This window comes from Clupea harengus, chromosome 13, assembly GCF_900700415.2.
Source record: "Clupea harengus chromosome 13, Ch_v2.0.2, whole genome shotgun sequence".
In the NCBI taxonomy this organism is placed as follows: Eukaryota; Metazoa; Chordata; class Actinopteri; order Clupeiformes; family Clupeidae; genus Clupea; species Clupea harengus.
This window is the reverse complement of record NC_045164.1, coordinates 3,994,212-4,018,438: the sequence shown is the minus strand read 5'-3', so window position 1 is coordinate 4,018,438 and position 24,227 is coordinate 3,994,212. Positions and strand designations below refer to the sequence as shown.

Here is a 24,227-nt window from a genome sequence, read left to right as displayed (position 1 = left end):
CCACTGAAATGAAGTAGGCTGTTTCCAAGCGTGTCTGAGAAGTGCCTGGTAGTGTCTGCCCTTTGAAAGGAAACTACTCGCATCCCTTGTGTAAGGGAAAGCCATTGAAGGTGTGTTCAGCTCTGACAGTGACAGTGGGTGACTGACACAAAAAACAGAGTTATGTTACCATAAGGAATCGGTAAGCATATGCTGTATGGTAACACTGCAGATGAAGACACAGCATACGAGCATAACATCACCTTTTTTCAACACTTGTTTTTTAAGCCCCAGATGCAGTGAGGGGTGCAATTTGACAGCAAAATATCATATGATTACATTCCAGTCATGAGGAGTCACATAATGCTGACATCCCCAGTGCAGATGTTTGCCCACCATTCTCTAATCCATTCAGTCATTAATTAGACAGGCCTCTCTCTCTCTCTCTTTCTCTGTCTGTGTGTGTTTGCTTTTGCATGTCTTCCTTGTAAAGGCGTTCTGTCACACCAGTCTAATCCATCCTGGCAAATCGAAGCTTAAAACAAAGCCATTAATTGGTATTCCTGCCCACACCAAATAGAGTTGTGACTTATCAAAGACAATTGGTATGCCTTTTTGACTGGTGAAATAACCAAGGTAGCCTACACAAATCTGCCTAGTGTTTCATATAGTAGTGGAAGAAAGTTTAAGCATTGTTTTCTGATTTATCATACATTTTGAATGAATAAATATGGTAGTCGAGACCTTTGTCTGTTTTGTGTCTTCACTGCTGAAATACCTTCAGTCACAGCCCAGACTTCTAAGCTGGCATGATGCCTTCACTGGCTATTGGAAACAAAGACCCAAATTCATGCACAATAAGTTCCCAGATCCACTTTGAATGTAAATGACAACAGCTGATCCATTGTAAAAAATAAATTAATTAAAAAGCACATACCACTCTCATAACCATGTTAATTTCATGGCCGACACATGTTCTAATCGGCATTAATCGACTGAGGCGATCGTCTGCGAGGGAAACCCTGTGTAAGGCATTATATTGAGCATTTGCTATGCCGTGAACAGCTTGTTCTATGATAGGACCAATAAGGGGCGGGCTGCAGACTTGCATTCTGTAGCTAGGTGGGGGAGAGTTGCGATACAGTCCTTCCAGGGGAGATGGGTACACAGCTCTGAATTCTTCTGCGTTCAAATCTTGCTATCTGGCATTATCTACAACAGCTTTTTCTTTCACCCTTTTTATCTGCGTACATATTTAAGTTACAAAGCGGGACTCACAGGCACATCTCGACCATTGCCACTTTTGTCGTCTCACCTGCACTTGCGGTGGTCAGGAGAGGTACCGTAAAATGGATCAGGACAAATACTTGCCGGAGCTGATGGCCGAAAAAGATAGCTTGGACCCCTCGTTTGTTCATGCAATTCGCCTTCTGGCAGAGGGTAAGATACAGCACTTTTGGTTTATAGATAACATCCATTCTTCGAGCGGTGCTTGTCTATATTAAGCACCTTGCAGTGGCGCTTACTGGTACACCGATTTGAATTAACAATTTTAGATACTGTATTGATAACTATTTTTTATGGTTTTTGACCTTTTGATTTGCAATGTTAGACGGATTAGAGTGCATTTCTTTCTAGTGACTAAAACATCAAATCTATAATATAGAAGGAATACCCTCATGCACGATTATTTTTTATTTCTCTGTCATCAATGTCTGGTTGACGTAGAGCGTCGTTCCTGTAGCCTACTGTGGGTCCATGCGGTCTTACACTTCCGAAGTTCCTCCAAAATATAATATCCGTATTATTCAAACACTTTGAAACTTAAATGTATCAGCATTCTAAGAATACCACTGAACATAAATAGCCCAAACGCATTTTCTCACGTTGGTTACAAAACGCTGTTATCTTTTTAATTGTAGGCTATTTAGAGACCCACTTTCTTCATTCATTTAATGCATGTTACACCCTCTTGAATGGCAATTTACATGAATGGCCGCTTTCTCACCATGCCACAGATAGTCATATCAGCAAGCCTGTGACCTGAGTTGAGGTAATAACTCGGAGTTGAAGTAATGTTTAAACGTAGCAGCGTACAACGTGCCCTTCCTATCATACACATCTCACGTATCCTAGCTAGTTCATACACCACATTATCCCTCTTACATCAAGGCACCAATTCACATTTAAGGTAAATCCACAAACCATTATGCTGGCCTTCCTCCACCCCTGCACTGCCTAAAGGGCATTATAACATTTACCGTTTTGTTCTGCGTTCAGTCCTCTGAACCAAGAAGCCTATATGGCAAATTGTTCCCGCATGTGATAAAACCAACATATTTTACATTACCAAAACTATTCCTCAGGGGATTGCCAGAATTTCATTAGGCAGGGTGTCTTCTGTCTTGGTGAACATAAGACAATGTGTCAGTCAGTTTTACTGACAACAGTAAATGAGGATAATTGAAACAAATGATGTAGTTTTGGATTCAGTAAACTAGGATATGTCTGAGGACATCCTCAGTGGGTCATAGACGGTTACCACTTCAATGACTTTACAAGAGTGACTAAACATTACTGTTTTAGCTCTTAGTTAAATAAGTCATGTGGTCACTTTAATCTTGGGATTCTTGCAATGATGACATTTTTTAAAGAATACATTTGCATGGCAAAAGCACATTTGCATTGTCTGTTTAAATGCTCCTGTAGATTTTGTGCTTTCTCAAACCTGAGTAGTAGCCAGTTGTAGAGGTACGTGATGTGGTTTTCAGATGGACATCTGGTTTGACATCGTTTTCATATAGACTCAGAAAAGAACAGTACATTAAAGGCGTTGACCAAGGAGGTTTGGGTTCTGGGCACACTAAGAAAAATAAGTAGATTACTGCTTGAACAATTCCTGGAAATAATTTGCAAACTATTATCACAAGAGTGCTCCATGATTTTATCATACCCTCCAGAAAAGCTAATTAGTCATTCTGTGGTGATAGCAAATGTCACGGATATAAATGTTATGTACTGGCAAGGCAACATATTGTGTCAGACTGAGCCCAAGAAAGAAGAAACTGACTCACTCTTGAAGACCAAACCCAGATTACCTATGCTGCAGAACATAGACAGTACCAATAAGAATACATTAATGTCTTACTCCCCTTCAGAAAACACTATTTTTTACCAAATTCTGTATGATCATGGCAAGTGACGTACTCTCTGTTAAACTCTTTAATGAATATTTATCACAGTCTACCACACAAACCTATCAACCAAACTGTCACGTTGATGCTGCATCAGGTGCTTGTCATTCAGGTGTATTATACATTCATGTCTCAATCACTGATTTCAGTCATAACAGCATAATAGCCTACTCTCTCTTTCTTCACACTGTGAGTCACATCCTCCAGAGCTAACTGGCTTATGTTTTTAGGCTGTCCATCTTTGCTTTATTTGAATTCATAGAAGGTTGGGTTGGAAAACCGGTGTCTGCCATTGCCCATGGGGGTGGATGTGTGTGTAGGTTTTTCAGACATCTGCATGAAAGTCAGCACTGTGTTTTTGCCTAGGAACAGAAGAAACTTGGATGTTTTAGAGTTACGGTTGTAAAGTACTGTCATAAAGTAAACAATGCAAGAAAAAATATCTATTGCATGGTGTGCCAGAGAAAGATAGTGATCAGGGGTAAACATATGTGAATACTCAACTCCCGTTTTTGCTCTATGAGGAAACAAGGGTGTTTGACATTTGGCCAAAATGTGTCATAAATCAAATGTGTCCACATTCAAAAAGCACACTTGCATGGCAAACACATGGCAAAGGACAACCATAACCTTAGTCTTCTGTGACCAAGCAAGAGTAAATCTTAAATACTTCACATTCAATGAAGTTGTGTTGTTGCATTTGCTATGCAGTAATTTAACAATTTAATTCAATTTTTGTAAACTGGAAAATGATCATCACCAGATAGCATTGATACTGAATTTTCATGAGGGGAAATATGCTGTCAAAGTAGTGTAACTCTGTAACATGTGTTAGACTTTGAACTGTCAGGTAGTTCAGATACAGTAAGGGTAATGGGCTCTTTGAAAGCGTTAGCTTTTTTCTCTCTGACCTCATAGTGACTACTTAGATTTTACCTACAGAATACAATACATCCTCTTTTCATATGATGCAATGTCTGAGGCGATATCTCAGTATAAGCGTCTGAATCTTAAAGGCTTTATTCTATAACTCTGTTTTATTTCCCATGGTTGTACATTCTTTCTTATGAAAGTATTAACGACTGTCAGTTGTTTCTCCTCTATTCTGTCTGTCGGGAACTAAAACATCAAACCGAAGCAAGTCAGTGTTTATATCCAGCCATACATGGCAACTTCACTGACTGTATTAGCTACTGTCTTTCAGGCTAATTGCATTTGTCATTTAAAATGTGTTATTGAGATTCCGTTTATGGTATATTGGAACCCTCTGGGGTAAACTTGATGCACCTTCATTTACCTTTTAGCCTATTCACCTTACTATATAATTTACAGTTCGTTACCACAGGTATATAGTATAAAGTTCCAAACCGTTGCCATTGTTACCATGTAGTTGTACAATTTCTGTAGGCTACCATGCGTCCTGTTCATCATTCTGTAATAACTAGCCCAGGGGCGAGCCTGTATGTTGCTTTAGCAACTCTGTCCCCGGTTGCAGCTAGATCATCCCTAGGAAACAGTGAATTCAGGCATGTTGGAACTTCTTGACTTCTGAGTTGATGTGGCTGTTTCGGGGAGTTTAATTGCACTGAGGAGAATACCCGCTGCAGTGGGTTGTCAATTTAGAGAGAGGGGGAAGTGGAAGCACTGCCTGAAAAAGAAGTCTGAGCAAAAATATGCTCCTCCACTGGCAATGATAACCCCCCAGGGGAAACCAAAATAGAATAAGTCCCAGAAATGACAAAAAATTCACAAGAGCCTGGTGACTGATGAAACTGTAAAATTATTGCACAAGGTCCATGTCAGAAATGTCACAGAACTCTGACAGATGTCATGGACTGTTGGTGAAATAACTCTGGATGATTTTCACCTGTTAATAAAACTCTCTCCTCTTCCCCTAGAAACTTTGCCTTCATATGTATTTTACTCTGAAGTGTCCCAAGCGGCAATATTCTAATAAAATACTGATAATGATTACAATCTACAATAATTTAAGTAAAACTGTGTGCACGTAATATTTCAGCTGCCATGTAAAGATGTAGTGTCAGGAAACAACAAGCCTGTGCACCCACTCATCTTCGGTTTAGATCACTAATATCCTGCTGTAGCAAAGGTGGTCACAGATTTTAAGGAGTTTTTATGGAGTTTCTCCTGTAATCTCATTGGATCAAATGCAGTCCCTAGGTACAGTATGAGTAAATATAACCATGTTCTTGTTGATACAGTATATCAGAAACAAATTCCATCACCATTTGTTTTCTAAGAGTGAATAGCAAGGGCAATCTTATGGCATTGGCTTTCCTCATCTTATGAAAAGTAGCTCAGTCATGTGAATGTATACATTTTATACCTCATATGCTTAACCACATGCATTATGTCGTCTTCTTAACAGGAATACATTAGCCAAGTGTCATTAGTTTTTATCCTGTGGTATTTTTATAGTCTATGATTGGTGATAGGTTGTGCTAAGACTTTTTATCCAAAATCTGAGGGACATTATGCTTAATGTCACTGAGGCAATTTCCTAAATGTTTCTTTTTTAATACTTAAGAGATTGTGAGACATTGTGACAGTCGGTCTCTCACCTCTCCTTTCACTGAAGGACATTGTGTAATGTCATATCACAGTAACTTTCAAGATCAGATTATGGCCTCACTGCATGGCCTGATAATAGGTCTTGAAAAAAAACCTGTAATCACTTGTAAGTGTTACTAGAAGTTTTAGAGGAGTCTCACCAGTTTTTTAAATAGTCTGACAGTGCTAGAATCCAAGAGATCACAGGCTATATATACTGTAAGTTATGTATTGTAGTTATAGTTACTAAAAGCACAAATGACAGAATGTAGAAAGATGTGAATCTATACCCAATATGATCTACCAACAGTATAAACTAACATTAAATAAACCAGACCAAGCCCAAGGACAAGCTCTCACCACCCTATCCTAACACTGAATCTCACAAACGTCACAGCATCGCAACCTAATGAGGTTAACCTGCATCACCTGGAGCTAGTATTCATTCCGATAATCCTCCCCAGTGTCTCCCATTGGAAGAGTCCACCACTGGTAGAGGGCGATTCATCAGTTCACTCAGACTGACCTTTTGTTTTAAACAGCCTCTCACCCAAAGTCATCCCCGACATCATACAACAGAGTGAAAGCAGACCAGACAAGAGCATGCAAATGTCAGAGCTGTTTTCATTTCACAAATGTGGTCAAATGTAACAGTCGCATGTAACTATTAATGTGATTTCCACAGTGGAGATATTGAACGCCAAATGGCCAATTTGGTCACTTGTGCATGAGCAAGGCACTGATAGGACCCTTCCCAGTCCCCCGCACTCGATCCATGCTTGAATACTTGAGCACTTGGCACATGTGCATTCGTGTGCTTTGCTTAAGTATCCATGTGTGCCTTGTTTCTCAAATAAGCCCAAAGTGCAGAGTACTTCTGGCACTTTCTCTGTCTGCACTCACCAGAAGACCACTGGGATGTGGCCTTTGGCTAAGTATGCTGACCCACAAAGCAATGCATTAAATATGCCACCCAGGTGCGAAAGTACCTGAGTGCCCTTACCCAAAGAGTGGATAATGGGACAGACCCATAATATGTTCTTTCCTTTAACAGATTGCTGCCTTATATCCTCAGTCCTTTCTACCTTTTTTTTCAACCATTTTGACACAATCTTTTATTTTTACCCAAGGGTGTATGCAAGTGTTTTCCAATTGGCTCTTTTTTTCTGGAAGATTTTCTGATTTAGCATACATTCGATGGTTCACAATGTTAGGAATCCTTACAAGATATTCTCCTTCATATTTGACTATTCCACAGGGTTAATGAAACACAGACGTTTAAAAATGAAAAGCTGAAAGAAAAAAGTAGTACAAATGGGACCCCCCGGAAGTATCAATAACTTATCTAAGATGTACTGTAGGTGCCGCTAAATGTCTTTACATATAATAACCACCAGTGGAGAATTGTTGAGTGTTAATGCGTTGATGTAACAACCAAAAGAGCCGTGCTAAGCTGCCTGTTATATATTCAGTAGTTTTGTGACTAAGATGTAACAGTATAGTATTGGTCTAGGTGTGGAAAGGGGAAGCCTGCGTGCTCTCTTGTTCCCCCAGAACATTCTCCATCTTTGCTATTACTCGTCCATGGGATTTGTCTCATCTCCAATACACCTGGAAAAAGTAGATTGAGAGCCAGGGAACACAGCCAGACTACAGAAATAGATAGTACTAACAACATGCTGTGCCAGAATCCCATCAAGCTGTTTGTAGCCCCCCCCCCCCCCCATCCACACACACACACACAAAATAATTAGAAACTGAATATGAATCAATTTACTGTCTTTTCCACACACTTAAGACCCCCAGATGGCCTTTGTTCCTGAGAGAGGTTAGTCTCTGCTACATAGTGTTTTTAGTGAGTGGGAGCATCACTGAAAGCTCCCTGTCCTCAGTCTTCAAGAGTCTACTTCCCTCTTTGTCTTTCACTTTCCCTCCCTCCCTCTCTCTCTTACTCACTTACACACACACACACACACACACACACACACACACACACACACACACACTAACACACTCACCCAGAACACACAAACCAAACACACCTCAACATTTCAGGTAGGCACCATGTGATTACATCATCTGCCTGTGCCTGGTGGGAGTAAATTAATGTGTTCGCTTTCAGGTAGCCATTAAATCAACTCTACCTGAGAAAGGCTTGAAGGGCTTGTGCTGTTTTTGATGATGTATTGCAACTAAACATTTATTTAATGGCTCCTCACGCTGAAGAGACAATATGTCAACACAGATCACATACTTAACCTGACTTCGACTAAATCTCCGCCCAGTTTGTTACTGTTCATTACGGTGAAGAAACGTAGCCATAACTTCCATTTTATGGTGTTTGTAATATCTATTTTATTCATTATTTCAATGAACACAACTCTGACATCAATCTCTTTTTCCTGTTGAGGGCATCCCAAAGCTTGCCCCTGTATTACACCCTACCCCTTCATTAAGAGTGCCCTCCCGCGGTCATGAGTGTGACCACAAACAGAGTGCACTCCGTGACTGAGTGGGACTGGGTCCAGTTTCTGAGAGGCCCTAAATAATTGGTAATCGTAGGTTTTCTATAAGTTTATGTCTTGACATTCACTAGGGCATCCCTCAAGCCTGAAAATGTCAACAGGTTGATGTTCCTGGCTGAGAACTTTAAGGGCTAATGGCAATTTTGATTACTTTTCATTGAAGGTTAGTTTCATGTTTTTTTGTTATTTCAGTTATACAGAGTAAATTGTGCTGGCAGTTAGGAGCCTCATCTTGATTTTTTTTCAACTGTTGATTTAGAGAAACTCTTCAAGCCATGTTTCATGTTTATAATGTTAATGAAGAAAGTAGTTTTCATACCTTAATCATTCTTGATGATCTTACCCTTTGAAATGTTTCCTTTTTTAAATAGATACTTTTAAATGCATAATTTAGTGTTTTTGCTACTGGAAAGATAAAATAGCATTAAGTGTATGAACTTTAGATAAGACTTTCATAATAAATACTGTGATATCATACTGATACCGTCCATACGATCAAAAATACATATCGCCCACCCCTACGTTGACTATGTTGACGTTCACACTTCAACCCTCCCATTCTTTTGCAATTCAGTTTATTGCCATGGGTGCTCTCTGGTGTAGCAATGCTGACTCATGAGACAGCCGGGCTACCTTTATTCCAATAAAATGACTCGGCCTCTCTCACAGGCCCCCAGAATTGCACTTTATCAGCCTTCAATGTGGGACCTTGCCTTGGCAGTGCAATACCCACAGTTCATCTCTGGGGCCTTCCATTTCATTCCACTGCAAACAGCAGGGCTTCCCATTCACTGTCCTCCCACCTTTATCCGACTCAACCCCCTCTGTACCCCTCAACCCAGCCTCCCTTGTCTCGAACCCAGTGTTCATTTCATTCTGTTGTCTCACAGGCTGTGTTTGGGTCTAAATGAGACTCTGTAAATAAGCGCCTCAGCACACACACACGCAAACACACACACACTCACACTCACACGCACACACTCACACACGCACGTAAACACACACACACTCACACTCGCACACAGAGGTGTCTGCAGTGAGGCACAGCAGGGCGGGAGCTCAGATCCAGTTTGCCTTCACTGTATTAGCGCTTGGGCTTGGCAGAGGCACATTTTGCTCATTTCACCCACGCTGGGCCATGCTAGCCAAAGGCAAAGGTTCAATTAAGGGACCTCGCTGCGATTAACGGGACTTACTCCTCTGCTGGAGAGAGAGTCGATGGTGCGTATGTTTGAATGCAGCTTGCATCCTCTAGCAGCTTGTAAACTCTACCTGGTTCTGCAAGTGGTGTCGTGTTTTTCTTATTCTAGACTTGCAGTCTATGCATATGGCTTTCAGTGTGACTGCAGCTCAAAAAAGATATGCATTAATAAGTAATAGATAACACCACTACTGTAGACAAGATTAGAGCATAGTCTGGCTTATTTCACAGGGCCATATGCATCAAAGAATGCGGTAAACAAATTCAAATATGATGACTAAATGATATTGTGCCCCATTAATATGAGCGAAACAAGCCATCTGTTTTACTGCATTGTGTATACATGGTATATGTGGCCAAAGTGTTTGCCCCTAGTTTCCTGAGTTAATTAGTGTCAGTCTTTTTCCTGATTTATTTTTGGGAACCCCCTGATATCTCTGGGCACCCGCTGTGCTGACATCTGTCGACCAGCACACTTGAAGAATCCGTGCCTCCCTCTCCTGGTTTTCATGTGAGAGTGGCAGAGAGAGAGGCAGAGAAAGAGAGAGAGGGAGAGAGAGCAGGAGAGTGAGGGGGGGTGTTCGTGATCATTCAGATAGGAGATGCCCTTCACAAAACTCCAAGGTGATTCAAGAAAAATGATAATACTTTTATGGCCTCGGAACATTTCAGGAGTCCGTAATAACTCAACAAATTCAAAGGTTCTTCACATACCCTCAAACAAAGGATAACAATACAGTTACATTGGATTACTAAGTGCTGCAACTTTAAATGATGATACCCTCAATTATTTGACAAGCACGTTTAAGGTCATCTAGCACAAAAGAAGCAACTTAATGTGCATCATATAAATCATCAAGCCCATCTGGTAACCTTGAGATTCCCTGGGGAAGGTCATCTCATCTTTTGAGCACCATCCAGGTTGGAATCCCTGATAAGATCTCAGGTTGTAAATGTGGGGCGAAGCAGCACGACTGTTTCTCACAGTAGGTGATATATTGGGGCTTGTATAACGCTAAGCCCCCAGAATCGACTACATTGATTCAGTAATGTGCCCAAAAAATGATACAGTAATAAAAGGAATACCTTGAATAGGTGACTGCGATCCAGAGAAGATAGAGCAGTTTAATATCCAGGGCACTCCGAGTGATTGGATGCTCAAAAACACCATGCACGATATCAGGAATACATATTTATGATTGTGGAACAGAAAGGCTCTTAGTCAAGCACACAAAAAATATTTATGGGTTTGTTATCGTTTTGTTTTTCCTCTGAGCACATCCGCCATCTTTTATGCAGTTGCTGTAAGTGGTTTCGCTGGTTTGACCTGTGCTTAGGTTTCCATAAGGCAAGGCGGGCGGCACCCCTGTGATGTTTTGAGGGAGTGTGTATGTTTTCCCTTCTTGTCTGGGCATTAGCTGCATATTCTGGGTTCAGAAAGTTAATCTCCTCCCCAGTATTTTGCTTCCACCACCTGGATGTGCTAATTACCATGATTGTTAAACCAGGAGGAGGCACCATGCTGCTAATGGTGGAATCGGGTAGCTCGGTGCTAGGATGTGGCAAAGACACTGAGGAGCTAAATCACTGCACTCACCAAATTACTTCCATTCACTGGTCAGAGACATGGTGGTAGTAAATGCACATACAACTGCATGGACATATAGAAGATAACCCAAATTGCTATTGTTTTAGCGTTGGTTTTTACTTTGATGCTAACACTGTCTTTATCAGGAGGTCTTACTTCCTGTGTTGTTTGTTATTTAGTGTTGTTTCTCTGGTGTGCCTTCAGTTGACACGCCCTGGAAAGAGGCTGATCTAAAGTAAAGAGGCATGATGTGCCTTCGAGCTGCATTTGTGTTTCAGCCTACAGCCAGCTGGCTGCATTTGTTTCGTTGGGCAGAAAACAAGTCAGTGCCCCCTTCTCATCAGGGCTTCCTGCCAGTCAGTTGTAACACCAGTCGACCCGTTGCTGAAACAGAGAGAATAAATAGTTTCCTTGGAAATGTTCTCTTTTGAGGCTGAAAATGAGGGTGTGCTCTGGCAAACACTATTTAACAGCACCATCTGGCACCTCTCTCCCTGTCTTTTTTAGGAGGAGGCTGTGTCCACAGCTAGCTGTGTGCCGGAAACAATCAGCCCAATAAATCAAAAGCAGTTCATTCCTCACTGCTGAGACCCGCTTGTGGAGTGTCTCTCACTTTGAGTTGAGTTTGTGTCTTTCTGAGAGAAGTAGTTGAAGTGAATTAAGGGGGGGACAGAGAAAGAGAAAGAGAGGAGTGGCAATTGTTTACCATTTGAAAGATCCCAAGTGAGAGACAGTGACATTTCATGAAAGGCTGTACAATACTCAGAGCACTCTCATACAGAATCTTTGAGTACCCTTTCCATTATAAATCCAAATAATAAACACACAGAAAATAAATGGTTTATCATGTGCATAACGTTTGCAGTTGAATGAGAAGCCTTTCAAAACAAGTGAACAAAAGGGCAAACATATTTTTTTTTGCCAATGTTTGTCAGGAGATTGGATGAAAAGTCAAGCTTTTTATTATTTCAGTGAGGTCTTTCATGTATTTTTAGGCCAGCGTCTCAGTGACTATGACTCCCAGACGTGGACACCCATGGAAAACATTGTCGTGCTTCACTAAGCCGGATCGTGGCCACTGAGTAAAACCCAAACACACTGCTCACTCACATGCATCCGAGTCTGTAAATGGGGAGAGAGGCCTCGCATGATTTCACTTCGCTCTCTTCTCTCCCATTCTGATGCCATCTGTGAGACAGCCTCTACAGCTTGTTTAAGTGTTCATAAGAGTTTAAGTTCAAAGAGAAAACAAAACTTGCGCTATGAAGATAAGTCCTTTACGTATTCATTTAACTAGGCACTTAATCAATCAGACATTTCTATTTGATTGCTAGAACAGCGCTAACAGGTGACAGGTGGCATTTTCACTTTTTATCTGAATGCAGGTGATAGTCAGTGGCACCTTTGTAGAAATCATTTGATGTTGTTCTATTATTTATGTGCAAGTTAAGACAGTTCAGAGGCTTATTATTTTTAAGATATTTTCTTGGGTGATAATATAATCATGTGATTACTCTGCAAATGCTTCCAACATACTTCAAAAGAAACTATCTCACCTCTGCTGTTGCAGTCAAGAACACCTTTGCAAACATTTTGTCTCTGATTTAGCAAAAAACTTGAGATAATTATAGTTGTTGTAGCCCCGCAGAGACGGAATTTTCCTCCCAGAAATTGTGTGTGAACAAGAAGCAAACCTTATTCCAGCTGGAATCCTGGGGTGCAAGGAGAGGACACCGAACTACTTCTCTGATAACTGAGGCGTGCATGGCACAGTCGCTGCACACGGCAGGGCTCTCCGAACTGCCAAAACTTTCATGCTGCATGGAAACGGCCCCACAGGCTGCGGTTCCCCCCCCCCCCACACACATACACACACCCCCCACACACACACACATGCACACACACACCCCCCCCCCCCCACACACACACACAACCCACACACACACACACACCCCACACACATACACCCCAAACGCCAGGTCCTGTCGCGTGCATGTAAAAATAGATCAATCTGATTTGATCAGAGATAGAGGTGGCATTTAGAACAATTTACTCCAGTGGAGAGATAAACTAGCAGCTTGTCTCTCTCTCTCTCTGCCTCCACGCTCATCCTTTCTCGCCTCTCTTTCCCACTTTGGACCGTTTAGCAAACAGGGTGTTCCTCTGTTGCTCGGCTTCAATGTGACGTTGGCCCGGGGTTGTAATTCAGCAGAGCATGAGTCTGTTTCTGACAGAGAGGCTTGGGGTCAGGAGGGAGTTGGTGCTTTATTTGTGGGGGTAGGAGGGGCTCAGATACCCGCTTTAAAACAGCCAGGTGACAGCTTCATTTCTTGACTGCTTGACTTGAATTTAATTCCTGTGAGTGCTGTAAAAATTTACCAGGCAAGAAGTAATGGTCTTGCGTCCAATCTGTCTCCAGTTTATAACTCTTCTGCCAGCTCATGTTTGGCAGTGGATGACTCGGAATCTTAAGGTTTTAATATCAACACTATCCTGAATTTTCAGAGTCAGCATAACAATCTAGAGTTCATCAGTGTTTGAGCATTTTGTCAATTTATTTCAGTGTGAGCTCTTTCTCTCGTGAAACTCTGGCATGATAAATGACCCCCACACATAAAATTAATTCATTGCTTTTTCCTTACAGAAATTGAGAAGTTTGAAGGGGATGATCTACGGAAAGATGGTGAAGTTAAGAAGTACCTGGATATCATCAGCAACAAAAACATTAAGCTTTCTGAAAGAGTCCTCATCCCAGTTCAGCAGTACCCTAAGGTAAGCTATCGTTTGGATACACTGAGGGCTCTAATTTCATTGCAACGCAGCTGGAAACACGCAAAAGTACATAGCGCATGACCTGAAGCTAATTTGATACTTACAGACACCACAACCAGCTCTCAGTTAAAGCCAACCTCCGTCATGTTCCTATAGATCTGCTGGATATACTGTTCACACATGCAGTTGGATATTATATATGTATTATATATATATATATATATATAAAATATCCGAGATATACATTTTTTCCCCCTGATAAACATTGTTCTGTTAATTTAGGTTAAAAACATTGCAATATAGCACATTGAAGTGGTAGGCACATACTCTGTCCAAACAAATGTATAAAAATGTCTTGCTTATCGGAGCAGTGACCGGCACAACAAAAGTAAGGCTAAATCGCTGCTGTTAACTTCTGAATGTATTTCTTCCATGTGGGGTATTAGTTACATACCTACCTTAGTCCACAGGTCGCCTCAGGCGTAGGTATAGGGAGAGGGTGGCCCGGTTGCACCGCACATTCATGGACCTCACCGGTCAGGGCTGCTGGAGATATCTCCCCCAGTGGCTGTTAAATACATCTGCCATCTAACTGGTCCCTACCTGGAGAAACAACACAGAGGTGTGACTCCCCTTCCTGTTGCCTTGACAGTAACAGCAGCGTTGGCCTTTGACGCTACTGGATACTTCCGGCCTCTACGGTTGGGAATCCGAGTCGGCTTTAGGTTCAGAGAAACATGCAGTCACCACCTCCCTTGTTCGTAGAGCACCACAGTTTATAGTTTTTCCATCACCTGATATCCAGCGCGTAACAAAGAGTCAGTCTTTGAATGCCTTTGGTTCCTGGGGGTCTTGAGCGTAATAGACTATATGCACATTCAGTTGCGTGTGCCCCCTGTCTATGGGCATCTACGTGAATCGTAAAGTGTTTCATTCCATCAATGTTCAGGTGATCCAGTTTGGTGGCTGTTGGGAGACACACCTGGCTTATCCTGCCATACATTAAGCCAACCATTCAGTGGCGATGGCAATTCAATATTGTGTTGTCAAGCGACAGGTCTGTGATGGAGTGAACATTTGGCCTGTTAGAAATGTGTTTCAGATGCTTGGTCAGGTGGCACATAACAAGACAGCACTCAAAAAAGCAGTGCCTTCTTCGTGGCATGTCGTGTTTTGCACAATATTGCCATGGATCGTGGATAGCAACACATGTCAGAGGACACATTTGCTGCAAAGGGAGGCCGAACGGAATGTACCAGCAGCAGCAGCTGACAGCTGGGCAAGCCACCCATATCAAAGGAGGGACCAGTTAGCAGGACACTTGTTTCCTCAGTAAGCGTATATAAACACAAACCACACATTTAATACAATGACAGGATTTTATTTAAATGAATTTCCTCTTCTGCCTCTTGTGCGTACACCAGAGGAAAGAGGGGTGGTAGAGGTCTGTGGAGACACAGAGGGAGCCCTTGTGGAGGAGGGTGAGCATCACTGTAGTCCAGCGTGGTCCCCGTGAGGCCAAGGAGTTGCTGGGCTGGGCTGCTGCTCAGCTGCAGTTGCCAGTCGCTCTAGACTTGTGCTGATGGAGATTGACGATGCGCCTTCATTCAATTATTTTCATTTAATTTATATTTAATTAATTTATTCTGAATTAAAGTGATTGATTTGGACTATTGTACGTGATTTTTTTTTATGATGAATACCACTCACATCATTACCTGCAATGCCAATATGTATGCCACCAAAGCTTGCCACGCTCTCGGCTGGTAGAGATGATGATGCCAGATCCTCATTTGGGGTCAGAGGCTGGCAGCTGGAGGGACCCCCTCCTGTTCCCCTGCTCTCTCTCTCTCATATTAGAGGAAAGCTTTTGCTTCCACCTAACATCATTGAACCGCCTTTTACATGGTGCAGCAGTTCTCAGACTATCAAAGCCAATTTGCACTGACGCGTTCAGTGACTTGGTCCAGGCTGTCTGTACCTCTGCGAAACAAGGAGGCCAGCTGGCAGTTCCAAAAATGATTCCATGTCGGGCTTGGAGCTCCCACACAAGAACCTCCGTCTCCTCTGGCGTAAACTGCTCTTTTCGCATCCTTACATTTGCTGTTTGCTCCATTGTAGAACAATAACTGACCTCTGTGTGAACATTAATAAGGTATATAATAAGGATAAAAAATTACTTAATTACTACACCCACTGATTGCTCAGCCAATTTATGCTTGATTGTACGCTGCCCTGTGCCACTGAAATGAACAAATACTGGTATCCCTGCATATTCTCATTATATATACAGTATATTCCCATTGCTGCTGCGTGTAGCCCGTTCACGGTGCATGTCACCCTATAAAATGAGGACCCTGAGTGTTCACACTTGAATATGCATACTATATACTATATACTTGAATAAGCATAAGCATAGATTGTAGGGGCATCTGTAATGTTATTTGGCCATCTTACATCTGTAATGGCCAAATTGTTGACATGTAGATAGCTACAGTATAAACCCCTGAGCATCACTATGTATTCTCTCTAACAGCATCATTCACCAAAACGTGTTCTTGAAATCAGTCTCAGTTTTGATGGACTATCACAAAACTTCATCACTGTAACAGCGTCATACCCATGGGCCAAAATAAACCATCAAAGAAATAAAGAAAGTCTTTTCCTTCACTCTCCATACTTATTTGCAACCATTTTATTCCACTGATACGCAAACAGATTGTTTTGACAGGGTTATTTTGCCCCAAGTGATGTCAAAACCAGTTTTGTGCCTGACAGCAGCTATGATAGAGTTTGTCTCCTGATTGAAACAGATGGACCACGTTTAGATTTGCCATTCTCTGTGGTTTTATAAAAGGCAACAGTGCTCTTTGAGACATTTTTTCTCTTAGCTTCCACTGCTCCAATGCTGTGTGAAATTTCATTATTGGCTTTTTTGAACAAATATTCCCAGTCTTATACAAGGACATGTCTTCCTCCACATCCAAAGTGGGCATCACCTTGGCAAAGATGCATCAAAATACTCGCAATAGAAACATCATTAAACCCCAATCCTGCAGACTTTTGTATCCAATTTAGGTAGTCCATTGCATGCTTTTTCCCCCCATATGAACCAAGAATTTGCCTGTTCCCATTCATGGCTGTCTTGAGGGGGCAGTTCATTTCACCACCTGCACCTGGTGTCTGTGAGCAATTTGATGGCAAAGCATAACATATTGGCCTTAAAATCGAAAGCAGAAAACGCTCTCCTGTATTAGAATGGGCCAACAGATGGGGCTTGTCATCAGAATATGCATATCCTGACCAAGAAATGACTCGGAGCTCCGCTGGGTCGGTTTACAGTGGGATTGTGATCTTGGGGGCGGGATAATTGGAGCTGTGAGACCGAGACAGGTTACGAGGAGAAGCTGGCGAGGTCGGGTGAGGAGATGAGATGAGGAGGGGGGACCGTCTCTGTGGATCCACTGTGCTGTTTGATGTGCTGGCGTACAGCAAATACAGCTGCTAACAGCTGTAACCCACTCCACCCGAGCTTCCTCCTCCTCCTCCTCCTCCTCCTCCTCCTCTTCTTTCTCTTTTGTCTCAATTTTATGGGTGGCTTGAAAGATAAAGGCTGTTTTCTGGATGTGAGGATGGAACCACTGTAGAGAGCATGCAAACATTGTCAGCGCATTCAGGCATTTTAAAACATTTACGCTGAGTACAATTACGCATGTAACTTACAGTAGATCAAGCATCATTTCACTCTTGTAGTTAACTGAATGGCCTAGTACAAGTAAGATACACCGTTACTTTTCACTAATCCGGTGTAGCCTGTCTGATGCCCATTCAGCAATTTCTTATAAGAAATTCATGTTAGCAAAGCCTTGGATAACATTGACTGAAACAAAACAACTCCTTTACACTGTATGAACTTTGACCTGTTCCCAACATAAATACATGGTAATGAATTTGGTCTTTGCACTTACCACAACCCCGGCACCAGAACTTTGATGTGGGGTCTTATCAATGCTATGAGGCAAGACACATATTCCTGAATTATGGTAGATAGCTGTATAGGAATAACCATTATTCTTTTATAGGTTACCGTAGCAGCAATCTCAATGAATGTTCAAAATGTTTTTGCTCATGCCCTTCCCTGACACTAGGTTTGCATATCTTTATTGTATCAAGTTATATTTGTTTGCAACAAATACTGCAGCCTGTTTACAAAGATACCACGAGGCAAAGCAGAGACTTTGTGAGGAGAGATAGAGAGAGAGAGAGCGAGAGAAAGAGAAAGAGACACTATCCCTTTTCACTTGGGACCACTGTCTGCCTTCTCCTAGTAACAGGAATACAGTATATCACAGCTTGCATTTAATTATTTTGCTAGGGCTGCTCTGTGTAAATCTTGTCACATGGAAAGTCATGCAGGCAAATCTCTCAGCAAGATTCTGTCTGCTGTGACTGGGACAGATCTCTAGTCAAACAAAGATTCTTTGATGTTCTCATTAAAGTGGGCTGGTATTAATTTATGCAATTAAGCTAGAAGTAGTGCAGACTGCTCCCCATCTCCGTTTTTGAGCTGCTGTAACTTCAAAACCTGTAATAGCTCTGGTCTACTGACAAAACACGCTATCTCAAATAGACCTCTTAAAGACATTTACTCGTCTTACTTACATTTTCTCAGGCAAGTTACTCATTTCTATTATTGATATTGTTTCAGCATCTTAGAGTTGTATGTGGAATTTTCTGGTTTGACATTTCAAGGGCTCCAAATTGTAAACATTATGCCCATGAAAGGCGAGACCAAGTATCTGTTTTATTTTCCCCACCAACCCTGTGCGTTTCTTTATGAAGTATTTTACAATAGTTGGAGACTTATGTGTTTGTAGGAATATCAGTCATACATTCAGGCTGAAGGAATCACACCAACCTCAGGTCGATTTATCATTGAGCTCTGTGAAAAAAAAATCAATGTTTCTGCTTGGTTGTTTGCTTCATATGCTTGAGATCTGACCTGAGATTGTGTATGAAACCTCCGTATGAAGATGACAGTTTATTGACGCAGGTGCTTAGAGTCCAGTGGTTAACTTCTGGGTCAGCTTGTACTGTTGCATTTCTAAATCCTCAGTTTCTTTACAGATGAATTTGTTGGTGAAGCACACAGTAGATGCTGGATTCTGGCATCTCTTTGATTAAGGATTTCACAAGGCTAGCTAAGTCTTTCAGCCCTGTCAGGACATTTAGTTTTTACGGATTTGAACTGGAGCGACCGTTAAAAAATAGCATCACAGAGAACAGGACATTATTGCCCATTTGCAGGCTGTGAAACTGCACCCCATTTAAAAACAAACATCTTTTTAATTGGAGCTCTGTTGTGGGCCTAATAGGTCTATGTTATTAAGAATTACCATGGGGGATTTTTTTGTCCAGCCGCTAGACCAGAGCCAACCTAGCAGTCAGGTGCCTATTGACTTTGCTCTTGGTCTTGTGTGAACAGGGCAAAGTCACAGTAGGAGAGCCATTCATTTTTTTGTCACTGTGCGCTGGAAAGGCTGTTCTTTTGGAGTTGCGTTTTGAGAATGTTCTTGCTAATTTCCTCACTCCTGCTGCGGACAGAAGTGGCTATCGCTGGGTGTCACAATGTCAAAAGCTGACAGCGATTGTGTGGTTCTCAATGACACCTTCAGACATTCTTTTGAAGGAACAAAAGATCGATCACTATTTCATTTCACAATAATGAGCAGTTGGAGAATCATTATGCCTTACATAAAGTTTTTTTTTAACGTTATGTTCTCATATCAAATAGTGAACAAAGGCATCCTTTAGCTTTCCGTTTCTCTAGTTCTCCTCTGCCCACACACAGACTTAATTAAAGCAGAATGTATTGCACTGAGGGAAACAAAGAATTACATATTTTCTATGTTCTGTTTTCTAAACACTTGCGCATAGTATAAGATCATTAATTTACGGTTGTGATCCTTTGTTCTCTTTCTACACAGCCTTGTCATACGCTTCCCTCACCCTGGATGCTAACCAGTGTAGTCCTATCCAAATACGCAAGCTGTCTAGCACCCTACCAGCAACCATGCAAACAAATAAAGCAGTCCTGCTCAAACAGGCCACCAGATAACACAAACTGAAGTCCAGCTGGAGTCTTTTACATGAGATGAAAGCGGTCCAAGAAATGGATGGGAGAGCCACCATGGCTATCGGGTAACATCAAAGATGTGGTTGTCATGGCAACCCCCTATGTAACTTGGGAGATTTCGGATGGGGATCAGGGGGTCTATCAATCACACAGAGGTTTTTACACATCACACAACAAAATTGTGTTATGAGTCCTGGTGGTCCCACTTAAAGATAAAACCCCTTTGATCAGCAGCATTAGAAATGGAAAAAAAGACAAGAGGACCTTGGCAAATGAAATGCACAAACCTAAGTCTGTTTTTTTCTGCATTGGAGGTTTTTTTTTTATAATTGGGTGTATGCTCAAATTGCGATTCTGAGAAAATGTTGTCAAAGGTCAGCCTGTTGCGATACTTTCAGCAGTAGTATCTCTGTCAATCAGTCAGTGTTTCCACTGTTCTCACCACGAACAGACAGAAGCAGTGAGAGCTCAGCTTCTCACCTCTCTCGTGCACTTGCTGTGTTGTTCACAAATGCGTTTCATTCACAGAAGATATTATGAAGGATTGGCATAAAACTCCCCTGTCAGACACCTGCAAATGAAATTAACGCTTCTGGGCGAGATTTGCATTGGTTACAGGTTACAGATGCTTCCAGCGGGAGAGGGCTTTCCATATGCAAACCAGTCTGCCTGCAGCACCTCCTCCCTGTAATTAGCTAGGGGAAAAAACGTGTTCTCATGCTGTAGTCACCCCACAAGACTGAGCCTTAAACTGATGGGCAGCTGTCTTGAAATAACCCTGTAAACCTGAGAGGCCAACACCTGGAGATCCCTGGCTGTAAAATAGCATCTACAACACAAGCAATATCCAATCTGTAAACTGTCAAACACAATCACCACCTGTGCAATAAATCAAACCAACATAATGTAAAATAATCTGACACAACCATTATCTTTAAGATAGAGGTCAATTAAGGGTCAGTTTTAACATGGTGAACTGGAAGTGGAATGAAGCTTTCAAAACCAGCTAGAGATAAGACACGTGTAAACCTATAGTGCATTATTCAAATAAGGTGATTGTGATTTCCTGAAGCTTATACCCAAGGCCCACAAATGAACAGTCCAGTTTCTGATATGTCCTAAGGGCTGCGTAGCTGAACCCATTGAATGAATGATGCGTTCACGTCCTTCTTTTTTTCTTTTTTTTTTGCTTAAAAAAAAAGAATAGTGCCTTTTAACTTCCACATTTCATTGTCATTCTCCGACTTTCAAAGCCCCCCCAAAGAGCCAACCCAACCTATGGATGTGCTTTTTCATTAGCAGCCGCCTCCCTGTTTTATGGCTCCCCTCTGGCAGGTATGCTGGGCTGTGCTGTGCTGTGCTGTGTGACAGTCAGGCCAGATGTGAGAACATCTTAATGCTGAGGGAAATGCAGCCATCTGCATACAGATGCTCTGAGCCAACAGCCCTGTACACGCCATTACACACAAGCCTCAAGCATGCTTGAGCTGCCATTTTTTAGGGTGGGATAATGAATGTGTTGATCTCTCTCTCTCTCTCTCTCTCTCTCTCTCTCTCTCTCTCTCTCTCTCTTTCTCTCTTTCTCTCTCTTTCTCTCTCTGAGGGATTAAGTATACCCCATGGTATGGGAACAAGATTTAATTTACCATAATGTCATTAAGCGTTAATGATTTTCAACTACAAAATAGGTGGTTGTGCAGTGCGTGGAAAACATGCAGATAAATTAGACTCAAAATTTAAAAGCAAAACAGGCTATTTCTAGCCTGGATACCAGACCGAACTTAGCCCCGCCCACAAATGTTTTGGTTGGGAAGTTCGGTCTGGCATTACTCCATTGAGGAGAAATTATCTGCGGCTCGATATCGGCCGTACCAATCAAATTGTTAAGGCGGGCTTTATACGATGATGGACAGATGATCAACAGTAACGTAACCAACCACGTCACCAACACACGAGTTGAATTCGTTTTCAACAAACATGGCTGCCGCTGGAGAGCTGAAATGTATAGATTCGAGTCCATTTAGACATTGACAGTGCATTCATTTTGAAAGAGGAACAGAGAAACGCGATTAAGGCATTTGTCAATCGAAAAGATGTTTTTGCCTTCCTTCCTACGGGATCCGGTAAAAGTGTAATGTATCAGCTGCCCCTGGTCACATACTACGTTGTTCTGATTGGTTGTAGGTAACCAATTGAGCGAAGAGGCATTTTTTCTCCTGGTTCGGTTGAAACACGCCCCATAATCACAGCCCAATGGAGCGATATCAGACTCATATTCTGACTAGAATTATGAGTATGACATCGTCAGGCTAGGCTATTTCAGGAGTAATGAAAATGTGACTTAAATGTATGCCCTTTCACACAGTAAGACCACGAGGTGTTACAGTTTGCTGGTAAATCATTTTAGTTGAGAGCTGAGGTATTTTGCAGCTTTGAATGTGAAAATCATGATGTTGATTAATTCAACATTAACTCAAACAGGCTAAAGCAATTAACTGGTTATGGTAATTTAGACAAAGAAAAATTATGAACCTGTCAGTCACGGTACTTTCCTCTGCGACATTTGTAAAGTTTTCAAAAGACTTGTCGAAATGTCACAGGGCAGCGTAAACTGTTGTGCTCTTGACAAAGTCTTATTTATCAGCTTCCTGGCACCATGAACTTTACATGGAGGGTTAGACAATCTCAGTGGACAACCTAATCCTATTGTTTCCTTGACAAGTAAATCCTCAGTCCCCAAAGAGCACCAACCTTGTTAAAGGTGTTGCACACAGATAAGATTCCAAGCAGTCCTATTGCATACTGATGGAAAAAAAAAACAGAAAGTGTTAAGCACTTGTACAACACTATCTCTCCAGATACCTGCCTCACCATTTGTGTGTTGCATCTTTTTCTATTTTCAACAAGGTTATTTATGTCCCTACAAACAAAGCAGAGATAATGGGCTTTCCTCGCACTGTGTGCGAGATTAGCTAAATAAAGCTTAGCGAAGCTAACTGTTCAGCTGAAGCGGTTTGAGACCGGTCACAGGGAAATTAACCCCTTAGGACCCATCGAAAAGTAGTAAAGCTGATCATCTGTCTATGGGAAATAAACCCCAAATTTTCCTGCCCAATCATTGGAAAACACTCAGCTGTGCGTAGCTACGGTGAAGAGGCTTTGAGTGGTGTTATGTCACGTCCAGGCTACCTTACAAGCGAAAATTGAAAAATTTACAAGATTTTGTGCATATGAAGAGGATTGCTTTGACTGATCACATTATGATGGCCTTTTGTGCTGCCACAGCTCAACCCTGAATGAAAACAGTGCTAGGCGGGCAATAAGATATGAGAGGCTTCGGCAGGGGGTGGGGGTGATTTCATTTGCGCGCGTAATAACTCTGCTAACCTGCTTGCCTCGTGGCCCCACAGGTAGTCTTAATGTCCTGTTTGTTTACCCAACATCTGTGCCGTTTCCCCCCTGAGCCGTGGCTTAATGTGGCTTTATTAATGCGGGATATTCATCATAGACTTATGGTCCCGCCTGGCATCCTTCATTTCACTCATATAGCTGCTTGTGCTCCGTCAGACAGTGGCACACACACACACTTTTACACGCCTGTGGGTTTCCTTGCTGTGGGTTTATGCACCATACACAACTGTTTGACCACTGAGAAAATAAATTGACAGTTTGTTTGTTGTCACATTGGTTGATCACAGTGGCCAATCACAAGTGAATCACATTCATGTGATTCAGAAATTGCTATGTGTATCCCTCACTGTGTGTCTTTGTCAGGACTGCTTGAAATTGAAATAACACACTATGGATATCTCTTTACCAGTGAAATCCCTCATGAATGTTTACATATGACTTTCAGGCTGTTCTCTAAACAACTATTATAAAGGATTAATAAATGCTTGTAAATGTTGTAATAGCATCTTCACTCTTGTGTTTAGAGTAGACATGTGGTTGATGTATATGGGCTCTGCAGAAATATATCACCTGGCGCTCTCCCCTGCTGAAGCCTAGTTAGGGGCAGCTGTTCTGAGCATCTCTAACCTGCCATAGCCTCTAGACCTCAGCCCAGGTCCATCACAACACAAACGCTTCTGTCCGCTGTCACTCCTCAGCCAAGCTGTCTCTTATGGTCATTAGAGGATAGACCTTTGCCACCACACATAATCCCCATATCACACTGAAGCCAGGTCTAGCCAGCAGCACAGCTCAGTGAACTGGCAGCATTAGCCTAGCGCCCCATCTGTAGGTCTTATCTCAGACTTCA

General features: G+C 42.0%; 1 protein-coding gene across 7 annotated transcripts in view; it reads left to right on the top strand.

Moving 5' to 3' along the window:
* The first annotated feature begins 1,095 nt into the window (after positions 1 to 1,095).
* khdrbs2 (KH domain containing, RNA binding, signal transduction associated 2) overlaps positions 1,096 to 24,227 on the top strand; it is a 67,666-nt gene continuing 44,534 nt past the window's right edge. For all 7 annotated transcript variants that reach the window (XM_031578848.2, XM_031578850.2, XM_042709515.1 and 4 more), the window contains exons 1-2: positions 1,096 to 1,419; positions 13,703 to 13,830. In XM_031578848.2, coding sequence (XP_031434708.1) covers positions 1,329 to 1,419; positions 13,703 to 13,830 — 219 coding nt within the window. In that variant the 5' untranslated portion in view covers positions 1,096 to 1,328. The remainder of the gene's footprint in view (positions 1,420 to 13,702; positions 13,831 to 24,227) is intronic.